Source organism: Amborella trichopoda, chromosome 2, assembly GCF_054954075.1.
Source record: "Amborella trichopoda isolate Santa Cruz 75 chromosome 2, AtrichopodaSantaCruz75HAP2 v2.0, whole genome shotgun sequence".
In the NCBI taxonomy this organism is placed as follows: domain Eukaryota; kingdom Viridiplantae; phylum Streptophyta; class Magnoliopsida; order Amborellales; family Amborellaceae; genus Amborella; species Amborella trichopoda.
Window position 1 is genome coordinate 5,704,535 of NC_142337.1, and position 20,173 is coordinate 5,724,707.

The 20,173-nt window shown below is 32.8% G+C and overlaps 1 protein-coding gene across 4 annotated transcripts in view; it reads left to right on the top strand.

Moving 5' to 3' along the window:
- Positions 1-17,027: 17,027 nt before the first annotated feature.
- The window catches only part of ABA3 (molybdenum cofactor sulfurase (LOS5) (ABA3)), a 43,966-nt gene continuing 40,820 nt past the window's right edge, over positions 17,028-20,173 (top strand). For all 4 annotated transcript variants that reach the window (XR_016048944.1, XR_016048945.1, XM_006853309.4 and 1 more), the window contains exons 1-5: positions 17,028-17,390; positions 17,499-17,611; positions 17,698-17,796; positions 17,971-18,029; positions 19,543-19,703. Coding sequence is in view for 2 of the 4 variants with exons in the window: in XM_006853309.4 (XP_006853371.2) it covers positions 17,371-17,390; positions 17,499-17,611; positions 17,698-17,796; positions 17,971-18,029; positions 19,543-19,703 (452 nt within the window). In the remaining 2 variants the exon portion in view is untranslated. The remainder of the gene's footprint in view (positions 17,391-17,498; positions 17,612-17,697; positions 17,797-17,970; positions 18,030-19,542; positions 19,704-20,173) is intronic.

The window sequence follows — 20,173 nt, forward strand, 5'->3', positions numbered from 1 at the left end:
TCCTATATTGCATTTATTGGACTGTACTACAAATGGGGCGATTCATTAAAATGCAAATAGAACGACCCCACAAATGTTATAAAAAAAAAAATGGTTAGATATTTGAAACATCAAATCAAGGTGAAATTCAAAAATAAAAATGAAAATGAGGGAGTAGGACCTCGAGGTAAAATTACCCAACTTATACACCAGTGGTTAAATTCGATAATTTTATCTACTTCATACATAAAAAAACCCTCGATAAATTTCCCGTATTTTTTAGAATGAGTTATTAGAATGTCTAGTTTCTACTAATGTTCTATTGGATTTCAAAATATTTGAAGTGATTTCTTTTGGAATCATTCATTGGATTTCTTATTAGTCCACCTAATCCATCCTGTATTTGCAAACTAGAATGCTCTTGAACCTAAAATTGGGTACATTATCTTTTGATGCTAAGGGCCAGTTTGGACATGCAGTTACCTGATATAAGTCTATCACTTTGGCTTCTTTACTCACAATGTCTCTTTCTTTTAATTATAAGGGATTGTATACTATGAGATCATTTATTTTTATTATAGAGAAATCACAAATATCCTTAGCTATTTAATTTCATATTGTACAGCTTGGGATGCTTCATAAAATTCGAGGAATTTGTTTTCTGAACTTTAAACTTTGGTTAGGTACATACTTATAATTTTAAACCTACTTTAGCTAGTTGTCCACACACATGCAAGCATGATAAAGCAAGGGGCTTACTCCAAGTTAGTAGGAGTGGACCAAACTTTTTCCTCTTGTGCCTTCAAGAAAAAGAGGGAGAGTGATGAATTTAGATCTTGTCCGAACTTGCCTTTAGCCAATATTCAAACTAAAACTTTGACCTTTATACTCCAAACTCAGGTTAGATTTAGAGGTCTAAACCTATGGGTGTGGTTTGTATAAGGCCGAGGCTTTGACAGTGTAGATAATACATTACAATATGCATTATTTGCAAGACTTGATATCTATTTTTCCTTATGTCCATACATCTTGAGGTTGAAATGATCGAATTGAGGGATTTTCAGCATTGAAACAATCACTTCTAATTAATTTTTGAGTTGCACCTTAATTTGATTGTTTTGAACCTTAGAATTGTCTAGAAAAAAAATAAAAAGAAAGAAAAACAGAAGTATCTAGCTTTAGACACAATTAACTCCAACTACAAAAATAAAATTTTGAGACAAAAATTGAAACCCTTTAACAAAATTGGTGCCGTGGATGTCAATTGCAAAATTGATGATAGATTTTTCACCATAATCTCTCTCTCTCTCTCTCGCCAAATCAGCCAGAATCAATAGTTGGACAAGATGCTACATTTATCCCATTTTATTTTCGGAATTTAAAACCAGTTCTCTAGATTTCATATTTTATGCTCAAAACTCACTTTTGAGGGTGATATCGTATTTTAATCTTACTTTTTTATATATCTGATTAAGCTCAAACTTGGGACATACATACTTCTCACCATTGTGCGAGTAGAAAATACAAACAAAAATAATTTGTAAGAAATAAAAAATTTACCCAAAAAGGCTAAAAATGAGAAACAGGTATGGATGTGGTTTATGAAAATATGTGGTTGTTTTTCTAATTAGATGAAAATTAAGGTATATTTTTTATAATTTCCCTATTTTTTATAAATGTATAATGGTGACAAATATGGATATCCAAATTTTAAGCTTAATCCAATATATAAAAGAAAAAACTATATTCTGTCAAAAATTGGGACTTGAGTGTAAGTGATAAAATATTTGGGACTATGTTTAAATTTTGAAATTAAAATAGGCTATTTTTTGTAAATTTCTTTGAATTTTTTAGCTTTATATTTTTATCATATTCCTATAGTTGTTACCAGTGTTTAAAAACTCGTCGAGTCGAGCTGGACTCGCCCGGTTCGACTCGAGAATCGTCTAATACCGATCAGATTCCACGAAAAAATCGAGAATCGCCTGTGTCCAGAGAGAACCGGGCAGTTCTCGACGATTCCCAATAGTGAATCACAAGTCTCACCGAGAGTGACTAGTGGCAGCCTCATGAGAGTGACTCGTGGCACCCAAAAATCCCCAGCCATTCCCAATAGTGAATCGCGAGTCTCACCGAGTGCTAATTCACCTCACTCGTAAGCCCCCCTCTCTTTTCTACACGCGCAGCTGATGGACTAGTACACAACATTTTATAGAGAACAAAGAGTCACTCATCTTTCAATCTGGGATAATTCTACAAAAGACCATTCAATCAAAATGATTAAATATGTATTATATTATAGAAGCTAATGAATCACATCAGGCGATGTGGTGATGTTGGTCGTCGTTTATATAATACAACATTTTTTTAAGATAAAGATAAAAAATAGAAATAAAGATAAAAAATAAAAAGATTTTCAAGATAATGAATAAAAAGCTTGAAATAAAATAGAAAAAAAAAAAAAAGCTTTTCTTGTTGTAAAAAAAAGCTAAAAAAATAAAAAATAAAAATCTTTTCAAGATAAAGATTAAAAAATATAATACAATATTTTTTTATTTTTCTTGTAAAAAAAATACAAGGTAATGTAAAAGGTATTTCTTGCAAAAAAATTAAATAAAAGGCATAAAAAAAAATTTTGATAACAAAAATAAGCAAAGGCAGAAAATACTGTTGTAAAAAATTAGAAAAAAAAATAAAATAAAAGGCTTTTCAAGATAAAGATAAAAAATATAATACAACAATTTTTTATTTTTCTTGTAAAAAAAATACAAGGTAATATAACAAGTATTTCTTGTAAAAAAAAAAAAGGCATAAAAAAAAAAATGTACTTTGGCAGCATCATTTTTTTATTTTTCTTGTAAAAAAAATAAAAAGTAATACAACAAGGAAAAAAAAATGTAGCACAACATCTTCTTCTTTTGTCAAAAAAAAAGAAGATAATCAACAAGTATCATATTTATCTTGTAAAAAAAAATAAAAGATAACACAATAAGTATTTCTTGTCAAAAAAATAAAAGGTATTTCTTAATACAACCTAAGGATAAATGGTCTAATTATATTTTTTATTTTTACAACATGATGGCTTTTAACATAAATTTAGTAATATTAATTTAAAGATACCATTCATACAATGAGGCCATTTGAAATCTCTCTTTCTGCTAACAATCTTTTCTACTAATTTATTCTAGAAACCTAAAAAATTAAAGAAAATTGATACGCATTCTAATAATTTCTACATTGATAACCAAATCTTTTATTTTATTTATTAATTTTTGTATTATAAATCATGTAGTGTGCTATTTTTTTTACAGTTATCAATAATACATTTTAAATTAGATGATATTATAAAATATTTTGGATTTGTTATTATTTATATAATTAAATAATTATAAAATATTGTTGGTATATAATATTATAGTTAGTTAGGTTGTAATAATTTGGATTTTTTTAGCGGATTAGGATTTTTCGTCAATTCGAGATTTTAGTGGCCAAATTTTCATCGATTTAGTCAACTCTTTATTGTAGTCCATAGATGATTATATAATTAATCCATGATAATTCTATGATTTCTTTTTTGTGATGTAAATTTAACGGTCAACATAAGTTCATACAGGGAAAAAGTATCTGAATATTCACAAATTGATGAAAAAAATAAAAGTTAATAATGTAGTACCCTTATTTCTTATTAGATTCCTAAAAACAATATTTATAATTAATTTTAATAATTTTTTCGGATTTTTTTTAATATTTAATCCGACCGATTCAGCCGATTCTCGATCCGAATCGCCAATTCACCGATCCATATCGGTTTTTAAGGTGTTCGATCCGGATCATCGATCCGCTTTTTAAACCATGGTTGTTACAAATACTTTCGAACTTCGATCTGATCACTCAATCAATCAAGTGAGGAATTGCAAGGAATTTCCGATTCTCAAGTATAATTGGGCGGGTTCCTTATTAGCCCATGCAAAACGGCCCCAAATAACATATATCCACTCCTACATTTACCCCTTTTAGAAAGGGAAAAAGCCTATATAGAACCTAGGATCTAAACAATCAAATTAGAGCCGACCTCAAAAATTTCACTAGAAGATGTTTTGATACCCAAATGTCATCAAATTGATCATCTCGACATCAAGATGCATGGACATGAGAAAGAAATGCATTTCAAGTTTGGGGCATAGTGCATCTTGTAACGTATTTTTGGACCATCAATTTTCAATATTTTCAAGTTTTAACTACTTTTGAAGCTTTAAATTTTACAATTAAAGATGAAAAATATATTTTAAGGCCATCACAAAAAATTTCAGTATGAAAATTATACCTCTCGACACTATTTGAAGGTGGGCTCTAATTTGATTATTTAGTGGCAACAAAAAAAAATTAAACAAATATTTAAAGTAAAAATAACAAAATAAGTAGTGTAAAATAGATTTTAAAAAAATACAAAGCTTATATAAGGGTGAGGCACTAAACAATCAAATTAAAGTGCACCTCAAAAATTCACTAGAAAAAGAAGTTTTGATGCCCAAAATTCCCCAAATCGATCATCATGATCTTAGGATGTATGGACATGAGAAAAAATAGATGTCAAGTCTTGGAAATAATGTATTTTGTAATGCATTATCTAGACCTTCAATTTTCAAGATTTTCAAAGTGTTTATAGATCTGTTTGATCTACATTATTTTTTAAGCTTTAAATTTTATAATTAGAAATGAAAATAAATTTTGAGGCCATCACAAGGATTTTTAGTACCAAAACATCTTTTGACACTATTTGAAGGTGCGTCTTACTTTGATTGTTTAAAACCTCACAAACTCAGTATGGTATATATTAGGAGGTGCAGGTTGGAGCAAGTGGAAGACTCAAAAAAGGTAAGCGGTAAAGCTCAAAAAGAGATGGTTAGGAGTAGTGAGAAAAGATACAAAGACTTATAGCCTTACTGAAGGTATGGCCCTTGATAAAGAAGAAGCCTCACTGAAGGTTTGGCCCTTGATAGAGAAGAATGGACTATCAAGATTTATGTACTCGACCCACATATTTGAGAAAAAAGCTCTGGTGATGATTGTGTATACTATGCTCCCTCGGGAATATAGTTCACTTTCTCATCCTAGGTCAAAATACCTACTTGGGAGGATTTTCCAATTTGAAAATTTTGTGGACCACTTAAAAATTATTAGATGATTATTCTAAAAAAAGATTTGAAATTTAAGTTTTCGAAGACTTAGATCTCATTATCTAAAAATTGGATGGTCTTTATTCAATCTCGAGACAAAATTTTTTCAAACATATAAAGGTTACATTTAGGAATGATTTTTAATAGGCGTTGACCTATGGGTTGAAGAGGCTACATCCCCAAACATTAGGGTCCCAAAACTAATTCTAGGTGGGGTTTCGCCCAAAGCTATAATATCTTTAGGCATTTTCATATTGTTAAAACAATATGGGCATGTTTGTTTTGGTAGAACTTTCGGGTAATGCGAGACCCAACTCCACCAAAAACCCTTCCATGTTTACTACACCTTGGTCAAAGCCGCAAGAAAAAAGCGTGATGTTCCACGCGGATTTAAATTTGACATCAAATGGGGTGTGTTTTTTGAAGCCTTCCCTTCCATGCTAGAGGATGGCAAGGGTGGGTGGCTTCCATATTTTGTGGAAGAGGGAGCTTTTGCAGCACCTCTTCCACAAACAAGCATGGTTAGGATTTGTAACATAGGCTTCCATAATTTTGATATGGTTAGGATTCTTATGGAATTTGATGACAACTGCTTTTATTACTTTTTTTCCTTCAATTTTCTGGTTTATATTTTATCATTTGCCTAAAGTTTGTTGACTATTGAGTCCTATGACCAAAAAAGAAGAAACTCAAGATGAACACAATATTTTGTATTTGTAATGTTATACGACACACAATTGTGGCGGCATATCTGTCTTCAAACAGATAGCGGAGATGAACTACAAATTCAATGAAGAAAATTATCTCCAGGGTGATGGGTCATCTCTACCTTTATTACAAGAACATTGGACAGCCTATGTTACATAGACATGGATCAGGTATCGATGTTTGATATAAATACGAGTGTCAAAAAGGTCTATTTCAAAATTGACCTTATGAAGCCATACATTCATGTATCATCTGAAGTAGAGAAGTAAAAATTTATATGACAAAAAAATATCTAAATTTCTAAAGTGTCATAAACTATTGCGTACTAGTTGTATCGACACACAAAATGTCAGAGTCCATATTCCATGGTGGATATTATGATTGTATACATGAGCCAAACACAGCTGCATCCGTGTTAGCTATATTTCCTTGTCACTCTGAGTTGACTAGAGTTCTCCCCTATAGTTGACCCCCCCAAACCAAACTAAACCATGGTTAAGAATTTTGTACCTATGTGAATCAAGTAAATAAAATAACCATTGAAGTAAAAATTGATCATGAAAATGTCCAAAAATGCTCATGCCTTAAGTGCGTAGTCCCTAAATCAACATTGTTTGGCTTTTTCTCAACAAGGCTTACTAAATTAGGTCATGTGACACCATGATGACACATCTCTAAAAGTTTTGGCAATATTTTACTAAGTGGCACATGTTTGAGAACTCAGACAAGGAGTGGAAAGAAGTTACAAGACGCATCTAATTAAGGAAATGTAATTAATGTCTTTTCAGAAAGGCGCCAACCATTTTTGAAACGCTTGCACAAATTTGGGGGTACAGTAAAATATTATTTTACCAGCAGTGATTTAAAAAACAACAATCCAGACTGTCGATTTACCGATCCATATCGGGGGTACTCGATTTGGGTCACTGATCTGTTTTTTAAATTATTGGTTAAATATAGGAGCTTCAAATCAAATTGAACCCATCGCGACCTAACCTGACCGATTGGGTCGGTTCTTGGTCTATAACTAAAAAAATATAAATATTGTATATCATATATTTAATATTAAAAAATTATATTATGTACTTAATATGATTAATATGTATTTATATACCAGGTTAGGGTATACCAGGTTAAGATGACCATAACTTGGACTCGACTCGACCCAACAAGATCTAATCTTAAGCTGGACCCAGATCCGGACCCTGACCTGGGTTGGGTCAAGGTCAAATGGACCCAGACCTGACCCTGTCGGGTCCAATACCTAAGTCTAGATTTGGACCCGGTTGCGTTGACCCATCAAGTCCACCCATCCCACCCCTAATTGAGTCTAGGTCGAAATTTATATTTATTAGTTATATTTATAGAATTAAAGATATGTAAATTTATACTTTTGTATAATTTATGAAAGATGTATTTTTGGGTGGGGTCAGTGGATCAACCGGACCTAATAAAGAGACCTACACAAATCCATGTATCCATGCCTATCCATAAATGGGAAACACTTGCATACAAACGCCCCTTTCAATTTGACCATCTAAACAAGATTTGTTTGACTTCAAATTTTAGATACGATCCTAAAAACACTAACCCTAAATCTAACAATGCACCAAATGAGACATTTAAGATCAGTGCCATTTTCTCTCATTAAGAAACTAGTTTAGAGGATATTTATTTCAATATTCTTATGTATATGTTCACTAGAATCAGGGGAATGTGTATTTAAAAACTGGAGTTAAAACATTTCCCCCTATCATCATATTCTTTAAAAAAAAAAGGAAGAACCAATTTTTAGAGCATCAGCCTAGTAGCTAATATAAGCGTTCTCTTATATAAAAAACATAGGAAATGTATACAATAAGACCTTTTTATTTTTGGCATAAAGAAGTCACAATCATTGTTAATTGTTTGATATAAAATTTGGTAGTTAAGGATGTATAACTGACTGGGTCCAAATTAAAATTTTTCAACTTTTTGACACACTTTAACCTGTCGGATTTATATCTAATGGCTGATAGCGATTTGTGTCCTCCTTGTATCGAGAGTAAAAGATAATATATATGGCTATACAAACTTGCCTTTGTAGTTGTGGGGCTCAGATGTTAGTGTTTGCATGTAACTATATATAATATATATTCATATATATCTGCAAATATACATGGGAAAATTGAGAAGATACCACGGATTGGAATTGGAAGTAACCATTAGATAGAATTACATTACTTTTTCATTTCATTATATGCATATGCGTTTGAAGGGAATGGATGACGTGCCATATGTATATAATATACATGGAAAAACTAAGAATATATCACCCGTTTAGAAAATTCTCTCATTAGATAAAATTTTAGTAGATTTATTTTGATTAAAAAAAAATTGTGCCCAAAGTTTTTGAAAAACTAGTTTATAGATTGTATAAAGGAAATATACACAATAAGACCATGTACTTTTGATTTAAAGAGGTCGCAATTACTATTGACCACTAGGTGTAAAATTGGATGGTTGGGATGTGTCATTGATTGGGCACAGAGTCCAAAATAATTTTTTTTTGAATATTATGATACCCTTCAATCAGTCAGATTTTACATCTAATGGCTGAGAGTTATTATAACACCTTAATCATAGCATACAATCCCTACTACATATTACTCACAGAAATGGTTCATCTCCGCCAAACCAACTATGAGGAGGAATTTGTTGCCAGTGTGTGTGTGGGTATATATATATATATATATATAACAAACTAACTCTTCTTATAGGCAAAAATAAATAGTGATTTCACCTACCCTAATCACCGTCCAAGTTTCATCGTGCGGTCACGATTGTCCAGTAGTGTTTATTTTTCATTTTTTTTCTATAAATCAAAATGACCTGGAATTTAAAGAGCATATACATCTTACTGAGGCGCATCTAATAAAAATATAAAAAAAATTATCCGTAAAAAATTGACCAAAATACCCCTAAAAAGTTTTGGGGCTATTTTGGTTAATTTCTTTCATGTAAAATATTTTTTTTATATTTTTTTTGAGGAATCCCCTATTTTTTTATGAATACACATTTCAATTTTCAAGTCATTTTGATTTGTAAAAAAAAAAATGAAAAATGAAACACTACCGAAAAATCGTGACCGTGCGATGAACTTTGTACGGTGATGGGGGTAGGCGAAATCACTGTTTATTTTAGCCTATAGGCGTTGCATAGTATTTTCCATATATATATATATATATATACACACACACACACACACACGGGGGCAATGGTTTCATGCAACGGTTTTATAGTAATATGATGCAACACTTTCAAAATCCATGTTATGGCCATTTGTTCGATCCAAAATTTGAAATATACACTCTTTTCATTCTAATGAACAATCACAAAAAATAAAAATTTGAAAACACAACGAAAAAAGTATTTTTTTAGCCCAATGAACATAGGCCGTTCATTTTGGTGATATGGTTAGATCTAGGCCTTAAAAGGATTTTTCATTTCCAATTTTTTTGGATGGCATTATTATCATTAGATGAACAATGTTAAAAAATAAAAAAATTATTCTGAGTTCATAAAGGCTAAGATCTTGAAATTCACTAAATGAATGGTCTAGATTCGTTTTTGAAGGGGACTCATTTTGACCATATCTACGGTTCAAATTGAATTTTTTTTTTTTGGATTGATTATTGAGATGAAGAGAGTGTGTGTATAAAATTATGGGTCATACAAATACCATAGACATGGTTTTCTAGAAGAGTCATTGCATTATGCTATGATACAACCGTTGCATGAAATCACTACCCATATATACACACTTATCTAATATACATATTTGTATTCATTTTATTTTCTAACTGGGACCTAGTGGTGATCGGTTCAGCCACTTGATCATGTTTTTAAAAAGGAAATTTTTCATATTTTACAATTACTTACTTTTTTTTAGTACATAAAAGTGTATTTTAATTTTATTTGGATTAAGCTCAAATTTGGTATCAAAAATAAATTCAAAATAAATAAAACTACCAAATAAATATTAGGGCATACTGGTAAATTTATTTATTTTCAATTATTTTTTAATACTTTTTATAGGTATATAAAGGTAAGAAGTATGGACTTATCAAATTGGCACTTAATCCAATGTATATAAAAAGAGATAAAATTAAAATATACTTTATAATTTTAAAAAATGATCTTAATTATAAAATACAAATTATATAACACTATAATATTAAAAATAAAATAGAATTTATCTGTAAATTTCTCTTTTTAAAACCTTGAGAAAGATACTTGTGTTTTGGTTTCAAACACTAAGCTAAAAGTCCCTTAATCATCTGGTGTCAGTAAGAAACGGTTTAGTGGATGAAATTTGAGTGGAGTGGAGCAATAATACAACTCAATTGGCGTCTAGGACAGAGAGGGAAGCATATCACCAGCATTGTTGGGGAATTAGTTAAGTTTGCTGCTTAATCTAAGAAATTTGAGGTAAGCCCCACTCCCAAACCCAACCTTGTGGCTACCAATTAAAGACATAACATAACATTTGGTCTGCCAAAGGGTGGACTAGAAGAGGTCGTCCTTCATTTAGGCATCCCTAGGGTATTTGTCTCATACCAAATCCGACATATAAATCCTGTAGATTCTAGCAAAGGAGAACAAAAGAAAATCGAAAAATTAAAAACCCCAGCACACATACGCGCGCACGCACACACACATATATATGAAAACTCTTCCCAACGTTTATAGGCGAAAATGAACAGTGATTTCGCCTACCCTCATCATCAAAGATGGATGAAATGTTTTAACCCAATTATTCTTCTTTCTCTAGTGGTTTATCATGTTTTGTTTTAGTACTGCAATAATTGTAATGACTCATTTGATATAATAATATTCTATACTCTTATCAAATAAAGAAGAAATGTTTTAACCCAATTAAACTGTCTACTAGCTTTTTGTGTCCCACTTTGTCATTGCTATTGTTATGAGGGAAAGCCCCCCGTCCGCATCATGTGGACGGTTGGAAGGGTGCATAATCACTCTTCAATCTCCTAGATTGAACCTAGCCTCATTCAACGCTATAAAATACATTTATTTTTGTTTATTATTTTTTAAAAAAATTATTTATCTAAAATTTGGGGTGTAATTCATTTTATAAGGGAAATAAAAATTATTTTATTTCAAAAATTAGTCAAAATTCCCCTAAATGTATTTTTGTAAATATTTCTTTCAAATATTTTTATTATTTTATTTGATTGTCCTTATAAAAATGAAAATATGCAGTTAATTTTAGATAAATAGAGCTTTTAAATAAAATAAATAATAAAAATAAAATTATTTTATATCCCTTGGATAAGGCTAGGTTCAATCTGAACAGTGGTGCAGCCTTTAAGCATCTACTTGTCGTTGATGCTATGAAATCCCTTGTTTTAAATCTTGTTGCTACTTTCACTTAAATTTAAACCAACATGATTAGTGATTTACGGCCTGTGAAATTACAACAATTGCACTATTTGATCTTACACGGTGATAACCTTTTCAACTTGACAAGGTTCTCGGAGAAAGCATTGCAGCTTAACAAATTAAATAATGAAAAAGAAATTTATCAAAATATCTATGAGAGTTTAATATTTACTCATATTGGTTGATTTAATTTCAAAACACTCTTCAAAACGTACATGATCATGAGTTGGAATAGTTGTAAATGTGTAAAATATTAACATTGTACATGTCATCACAGGTAATCTAATAAATTTCCCATAATAAAAAGATGAAATATTTATCTATGTACTTTATGTACTCCTCCAAATAAAGTGTAGACATGTGGGTGCGTTTCTAGTGGGAGGGCACACCCATGTGTACTATACTGTTGGAAATGATGATATCAACAATCACCCACCTAACGAAATCCCATATTATACGAGGATTGATATTGAAATTGATAAGTTTCTTAAAGGAAATAAAAATCCAAAAGAGAGAGACTCCTAACTTTATATATATGGGATGAAAGATGAAAAACTATGTGTGCCCTATTTAGCTCACCATATAAGAAATGCGATTTCTTCTAAAAAGAGAGGCAGGGGCTTCCCATACATAGGAGGCAAGGCCTCCCCTTAGAGAGAAGATAACTTTCTATGGAGAGAAACACCACAATGTACCTCCCCGTTGATTGAGAGGTTGGTTTCTTGTAAAGAACTAATTCTATAAAAAATTTGGGTGGCTTTCCCTTTTAGTGAGAGAAAGTCTTTGTTACTTTAAAGGGTCTCTTCCTGGACAATATGAGAGGCAAAGCCTTTTAGAGAAGCGGTTCCCTTGAAGATTTTGGGTGGTTTTCTTTTTTAGTGAGATTTTTTGTGCTTTCCCGTTTTAGTGAAAAAACTCTTGATTGCTCTCAAGGTCTCTTATTGAACAACAATTTAGATGTAGAATAGAGATGAGTCTCTTTCTGGACAGTGGTTTAGTTATGGAATAGAGATGAGAGGTTGGCGGGTGCCGATCGAGAGAGCAGATTTAAAAGGGTTTACTCGACTGGATTTTGTCAAAGGTTAGAGATGTAACTCTATGTCCTAAAATCTATGATGAAATGTAATTTTCATTAGTGTAGTAGATTTCAATTTGTCGTACACGAGGATATGGCCATCTCAGGGTGAACTACATAAATCTTTGTGTTCTTTCTTGTACGTGTTTCATACTTTATTTCTTGTATTATGACTCGTATTCTCTCTTCTTTTTTTTCTAGCTGGATAAGTACACGATCTTGATAGGAGCCAACTTTTGGGATTTATGTTTTAGCATTTAAGAGGGTTCTTAAATCATAATATATATTCTCTTCATGCCTTACGTTACTTCATAAGAGGAAGCTGGGGAGATGTTGCACCTCTTCATAAGGGGGTTACCCTCCCATGAATGACATACACTATGTATTCTAATGGTACCCATTCATGAGGAGGTTACTCCCACATGAATGAGGGAGGCCTTTCTCTCATTACAAAAAGGGGAGGGTTGGAGGTCTCTATACACAACAACACATATGATAAAGGGTATGAGAGCTCATATTGAGAGAGAGAGAGAGAGAGAGAGAGAGAGAGAGAGAGAGAGAGAGAGAGAGAGTACAATCAATATCCCATTTAATATCTAAGGAAAGACCCAACCCTAAGAGATAGAGAATTGTGCGTGAGAGAGTTGAGTTCGGACTGCTCCTATTATAAAATTTGAGAGAGTATTCATAAGCTTCCACCTTACTCAGGATTTGCAGTGTAGAATTGATTTCAGCAGCTCTAATAGTTATGGAACTTACATACGCGAGTTGATTATTCATATCTAAAATAGTTGATTAAAAAATGGTTTGTGAGTACTCAGGTATGATACTTGGTACCTGGTTGTTTAAGTTTTGCTTTTACTTCGGCCATTGGACCGGTTATTCTAACATTTAAAAAAAGTTAAATCAAAGAAATAATATAAATTATTGTAAAAACTTCTTTTCAATTAACTTTTAAAAATCATGAATCCCTAACTGAGAAAAGTAGAAATTAAATTTCTAAAAAAGTAGTTTATCTAATAGTATTCATATTGCTAAACAAAAAATTAATAATGCCCATATAGATAAATACATAATTCTTTGGGGAATACTATAGAAACAAATCCTTATATTAATTTGTCAAGAAATAAAAAAATATATAATAAAAAAAGGAAATTGTTGGATAATTTATGCTACTAACCTTTTACTTATGAACTTTAAAATCAATGAAAGAAATAATAACCTGGGAAATTCTTATTAAAAAACCATAAAATGTTTTTTGGTGTCTATACTAACTCACTTCGCTTAGAAGCTCATAAAAAAAAAAGTCCTCAATATAAACCAATGGTTATTATTAATTCTAAAGGAGGGCTCGGAATATGCAATCCTTGAGAACATTAGTGTATGTAGTAGAGACCTTGGTGCAAGAAGGGGCTTTGTATTGGCAAATACTAAGTACCTGTGCATTTGGCAAAGGGTCAGAATTGATTATTTTTCATGAAAATAATGATAGTGTTTTTGTTATCAAAAGTAAATTAGGAAATTTAGGTAGATATTTTTTATACTTTTTGAAATGTCAAAAATATTCTCAATATTTTATACTTTACATTCATGCCCGATTTTTTAAGAGCACATCAGTTTTTCAATTTTATCTCTTTTCTATGAATCTAATTAAGCACAATTTTTTGGTGTCTATACTTCTCACCATATTACAGCTGTAAAAAAAAAAAAAAAAAAAAAACTTAAATACATAAATGACCAAAATGAATAATAACAATAAATTTGTATAAGACATTTTGGTAACTTCATATTTATTCAATGAGAAATGATCCTATAGGATCTTCCCCCACCTATGTGTGTAGGACCTCAAAGAATCACCATTAAATTTGACACGGGTATCTAAAAACGTCAAGTCTCACACCCATGTGATAACTTTTATAGAGATCTGTATTAAATTTAATGGTGATCCTTTAGGGTCCTACATACATGGGTGAGGGACGGTCCTATAGGATCATTACTCGTATTTAAGTAGTATTTTTTTACAGTTGGGTAACAGTGAGAATTATGGACAGATGAAATTTGAGATTTATCCGATATGTAAAAAAAATATAAAATTGAAATACTAAAGTGCTCTTAAAAATAAGACATAAAAATATATATGGGTCAGAGTTTTGTAATTGTTCAAAAAACACCATCCAACAGTTATCAACTGTCAGATCTACAAACAGATGGATGCAAAATGCACACCCCTTTGTCACAATATGCACACCGCTAGTGTTATAAACGTTGGATGCAATATGCACACCACTTGGTCCTAGCTAGTGTTATACAGGTTGGATCTCACACGCATTATGCTTGCGTCCCCTCCGTGTACATTTGCAGGCGCGAGTAGCGTCATATAAAATTAGACTGAGCCTCAAGCCTAAACCCGCATGCGTGCGAGGGGCACCTTATAACACCAATGTGAACATATGAAATACAAAGTGCGTCATCAAGCACCCTTTTACTCTAGCACCATTGTTTTATAAATAAATATAAACCATGAGAATGATTACATATATGTACTACTCATTTTTCACCCTCTTCTTCAATGTGGGACTAAAACCCACACATTTCTCTCTTAATGCTATATGAAACATAGGAAAACTACAATAAAACCTTGTGTTTATTTAAATGCGCACAAGTGTAAAAATACTAACAAAGATAAACTTGAGATTCTTTTTTTTCAATAGGAAACCTTATTATCAAATACATCATCATCATTCAAGCTTTATCATGATTATTTAAGATCAGTTACATAAATCATGTTCTGCCATTTCGCTCTATTAAAGGTCATTACCCTCAGTCAAATTATAAATCATCATATCTCTTCTCACTACGTCCATTCATATCCTTTTGGTCATTCTCCTTGCTTTTTAGAGCATTCACTCGAACCAAATTGCTTTTCCTAATAGGTGTTGTTTTAAGTCGACGCTACATTAATCAGACTACCTAGTGTACTTTCCCTCATCTTGTCGCCTATTGGAGCCACCACTAAGTTCCCTCGGATATATTGATTCCAAATTCTATCTTTTATTGTCATGCCACTCGTCTATGTCAACATCATGTATGATATACTTATTCTATAAATATATTGTTTTTTGACCTCCCAACATCAACGAGTATCAAGATGATAAAATGGATGTAAGATGGGGCAAAATTGATTTCAATAATACAACCCAAAAAATTGCATGGTTTTCAAAAATTTGGAGAATTCTTAATTTTAACCGATTAATCGCCGCGTTTACCAATCACCCCAGTTCTTGACTCTGATCCACAAATAGTCTTATGTATAAGCAAGCCCTATTTGATTCAAGCAATTACGATTCAGATCACCGATTTTTTAAACACAATATATTGCCTTTCAATATTAACTATGCTGGCTACAAAACGTGGGCTAGTAGTAAGGTGAAAGGAAGACCCAACATCCAAGTCATGCCTTGTGCCGGAGGCTTGCTGTTTCCCATCACCATCCGACCCATTGGTTGGACGGTGATGATCACCATGACTACATACCCCATGTGATCATGTGAATATTGATATACTTTGCCTTTGTAGCACATGCTTTTGTTCTTCCATAATTCCCGGATCACGAACGTATAAAGAAATGCATAAGAGGGAATGGGTTGACATGGGTAGAGCAACATCATAATGACAGGTGGTGCAATCTCTATCGTCCATTGAAGGCAGATATTAAACCTGTATCATACACGTGGTGCAGCTTAAATCCGTACACAGGTGGTGTATGGCATGCTTTTCCTTTCCCCAGCTTCCTATATGACGGTGCGCGAAGGACTCAGTTCTTTGATTCCTTGCATTCAAATGATACACAAGCCACGTAAGTGCTTACCAACTCAATAAGTAAGTTTGACCCATCTCTATGTGATAGTAATTAATAAATTTATTATCGTCAAAGTTTTTTTTTTAGGGATAGACTATAATAATGAATAAATTGATAACTAATTGATTAATTTTTTTTAAAAAATATCCAATAAATAATTGACCATAAATGTATTCCCATGAAGCATCGTCAATCGTCTGCACTTACTTCCTCTTTACGTCTTTGCCCCAGCTTGTTACTCGGGCCGAGCTGGGTCGTGCCAAATATATTCTAAAAAAAACAAAAAAAAAAAAAGTTTGTCAGTTGAACCTCGTTGGTTGTCATGATCCTCTACCTGGCCCGGCCTTAACACCGCATGCTACATCTTATGGCCCAAGCCCTTGGTTTAAAAGGCGGGACCAGATTGGACCGCCCGACCCATTGCCACCTCTACTTGGTTTTTCACTTACCTGGAATGTGTCTTAGAATTAAATATCTGACGATTCTCAAAATAAGTTGGACCATGAGTTTATAAAAGACCTGATTACCTAAGATATAATCATCTAAAATTCAATGTTGGCTTAATTTCTATATTAAAAAAAAAAAAAAAAATACATTTACTCCTTAATTTTTCAGAATTTGGTTGTTAAGATTAGGAGATTACCTTCAATTTTGGGTCTTGAAAATGCCAAAATACTGCTTGGTGTTTACGCAAGCGAGCATTTACCCGCGGGGGCACATGATCTTTTGGCATAATAAATATTACCAACAAGTTACAACCACGAAAAAGGTCGGTCTTCGTAGTGAAGTTATCACCGCGAACAATACATTTTTTATCTCTGTGTACGGGTATGATTTAAAGACTATTTCAATCACATAGTCCTCAGGATTATATTAAACTCCACGTGTTTTGAAAGTTGTTTCCTTCTCTCCCACCATTTTTGAAAGTAGTGCATAAAACTCGAGCACCATCCATTCCAACTCCTGAAACTTAGGGTTTGCTATTAAATTAGGGTTCGCTATATAGAGAATTGGTGTTCATCTTTATTTTTTGTGGTTTATTGTTAGGTTTAATTTTTTTTGGGGATTTTTTTACTTCTTGGTTTTCTTCAATTTTCCTCATTTCTGGCTTTTCAATATTCAGGAAGATGATGAGCGAGAATGAACGGTATTCCTTCTTCTTCTTCCTTTATTTTGTTAATTTTTCGTATTACTATATGGTGTTGTTTGGTCATGGAAAAGTAATTTCTATGGATTTATTTATTAATTTTTGCAGAATGGATGATGAGAAGGCAGAGTTTTTGAAGGAATTTGGTAGGGATTATGGTTACCCAGAAGGCTCAAAAAGCATTGATGAGATCAGAGCTTTAGAATTCAAGAGATTGAATGGTCTCTCTCTCTTTCTTTCTCTCTTTCTATTTTAAACCGAATTCAGCTATTGATGATTTCTCTCTCTCTCTCTCTCTCTAAAACAGGACTTGTGTACTTGGATCATACTGGCGCTACTCTATACTCAGAGTTGCAGATGGAAGCCATTTTCAATGACCTGAAATTTAATGTCTATGGAAATCCTCGTATCCTTTACTTTTCCAATTTTCTGGTCATTTGTTCTCTGAGAAATATTCAACTTGAACTCTTTCTTCATTGTAATCACATTACATTTTGCTGTTTCAGTATCAATTTGAACACCAGTCTTCACTATTTTGGGACCAGTTTTTCAATTTTTAACTTAACTTGGTGATTATCAGATAGCCAGAGTGATTCCAGTTTGGCTGCATCAGAGCGTATCAATTCGGCACGCCAACAAGTAACCCTTACTTCTATCTCGATGCAAATGCCTGAATTTTTACACCTCAAGCATTTGTCTGTTACATTTTCATTTATAGATTCAGGATTATGTCTTTCTTATATTCTATCGTACTTTCATTTGCAAATTCAAGAATACTTTGTGCTTATATTGTACAATGCATGAAGTTACTTTTCTGTGCATGAAGTTACTTTTCTGTCCATTGTTATAAGGCTTCTGTAACTTGGCCCTGGCCCGAGCTGAGAAACTCGGTAGTGGACTTGGCCGAGTCCTGCACATGTGCAACAGAGATCCAAAAATCCAAAAATAAAATGTAAAAAAACTGTTAAAAATAAAGAAAATCAGGGAACACTGAAATAAGTAATAGGAATCATTAGAACCAGTGTTTCAAAAAGCGCTAGTCAGCACCTAGGAGGTCGGGGGGTCCAGGCCGCCCAGCGCCTAGGCAGGCGCCCAGAACCTAAGTGGCTCGGTAGAATTTTTTTTTTTTTTTTTTGGGTTTTTCTCTCTCTAGAATAGGTTCTAATGGATTTTAGATTTCAAATGAATGTAAAACCCACAATTTTGTACATTTAGTATTAAAAAAATGACCCAAAAATACATAATCTTGCACCGTATTTAAAAAATGGCCCAAAAATATCTTCAACGAGGGGCATTCCCGCCCCTGGGCCGGTTGCAGGCCCTAGGCGGCCGCCCGCCTAGGTGGGTGCCTAGGTGGGTTCTTGGCTGCCTAGGTGGGTTCTCGACCGCCTAGGCGGGCTCAGGTGGGTGCCTAGGCGGCCAAATTAGGCGGATATCAATGCGTCCAAGCCTTGTGGATCACCTAGGCAGCGGCCGGCCAGGTGCTAGGCAGTTCACTTGTTAAAACACTGATTAGAACTCTATACTAGTTGACAAAAATATATAATAGATGGATTACTAGAAATTTTGATTTATCTTTGAAAATATGGGAAATTAATTAAAAATACCATGAGAGATGCACTATTTAACATTTTCCACCGGTGCGGCTACTCCAACTCATGATCACGTATCATTTGATGGGCATCTTGAAATTAAATCAAACTCCATGGGTAAAGTGCTAAGTAGATCTCTGATAGCTACTTTGATAAATTCCCTTCAAAATTTTCAGAAAACATAAAAAGGAAAATAAAAAATTAGAGAAAATAATGAGAAAAGTTTACAAATCATCATAAAAACCACACAAATTATATAGAAACATATTTTTAAGTTTATATTAGCGATTTTTTAACAAAGTTATTGATTTTTTTAAGAAGGCGAGTTGGACAGTAAAACTTGCCTGTGGCCGAGTTACTAGGATGAGTTTGAGTGGACTCAGCTGAGTCCATGAACCCTGATTGTTATTATTGCTGTTGATTTCTTTACTAGTTGAGTCTGTATTGTATCTACTAGGTTTTCTGTTCTATTTTCTTTGCACGTAGTTCAAGGTGTATTGATTATTGTTGAAGTCAGGTTTTTGCTCATTTGTGTGTTGATCACTATTTTCGTTACACAGGTCCTGGACTATTTTAATGCATCAGCGAAGGACTACAAATGTATATTCACTTCTGGTGCAACAGCTGCCCTTAAACTTGTCGGTGAGGCTTTCCCTTGGAGCACAGAGAGCACCTACATGTATACGATGGAGAATCATAACAGTGTCCTTGGAATCAGAGAGTGAGCTATTAGCCCCTTAAATTGATCTATTTTTTTTATGATAAAACCTATTCTATTAGACCCCTTGAATTAATTTAATTATTCTTTTCTGTCTATTGTTTGTTTTTGGTTCATATTATACTTTGTTGACATGTTTGAAGTTAGGTTCTATGTCTGCTAAACAGTTTAAACTTAGCATTGGTCAATTAGGAATGTATGTGTATGGGAAGATTGTTATGCACAAAAAGGATACAAATTGGACCCCAAATCTCAATGCACTAAGTCATGCTATATTTCTAATTACACCTTGCTAGCCAGCCTATCATCCATCTATTTTACTTCTTGGATTTTGAATTATTTCTCGTATGAGAAATGGCCATCACATGGACCAAGCACATATAGCGGTCCACCAATCCATGCGTCACTGCATTGGTAGGTATTCTTCAGGTGAATTGTATGTTTTATCTCTTCTTGAGGCAGGGACACCAGAT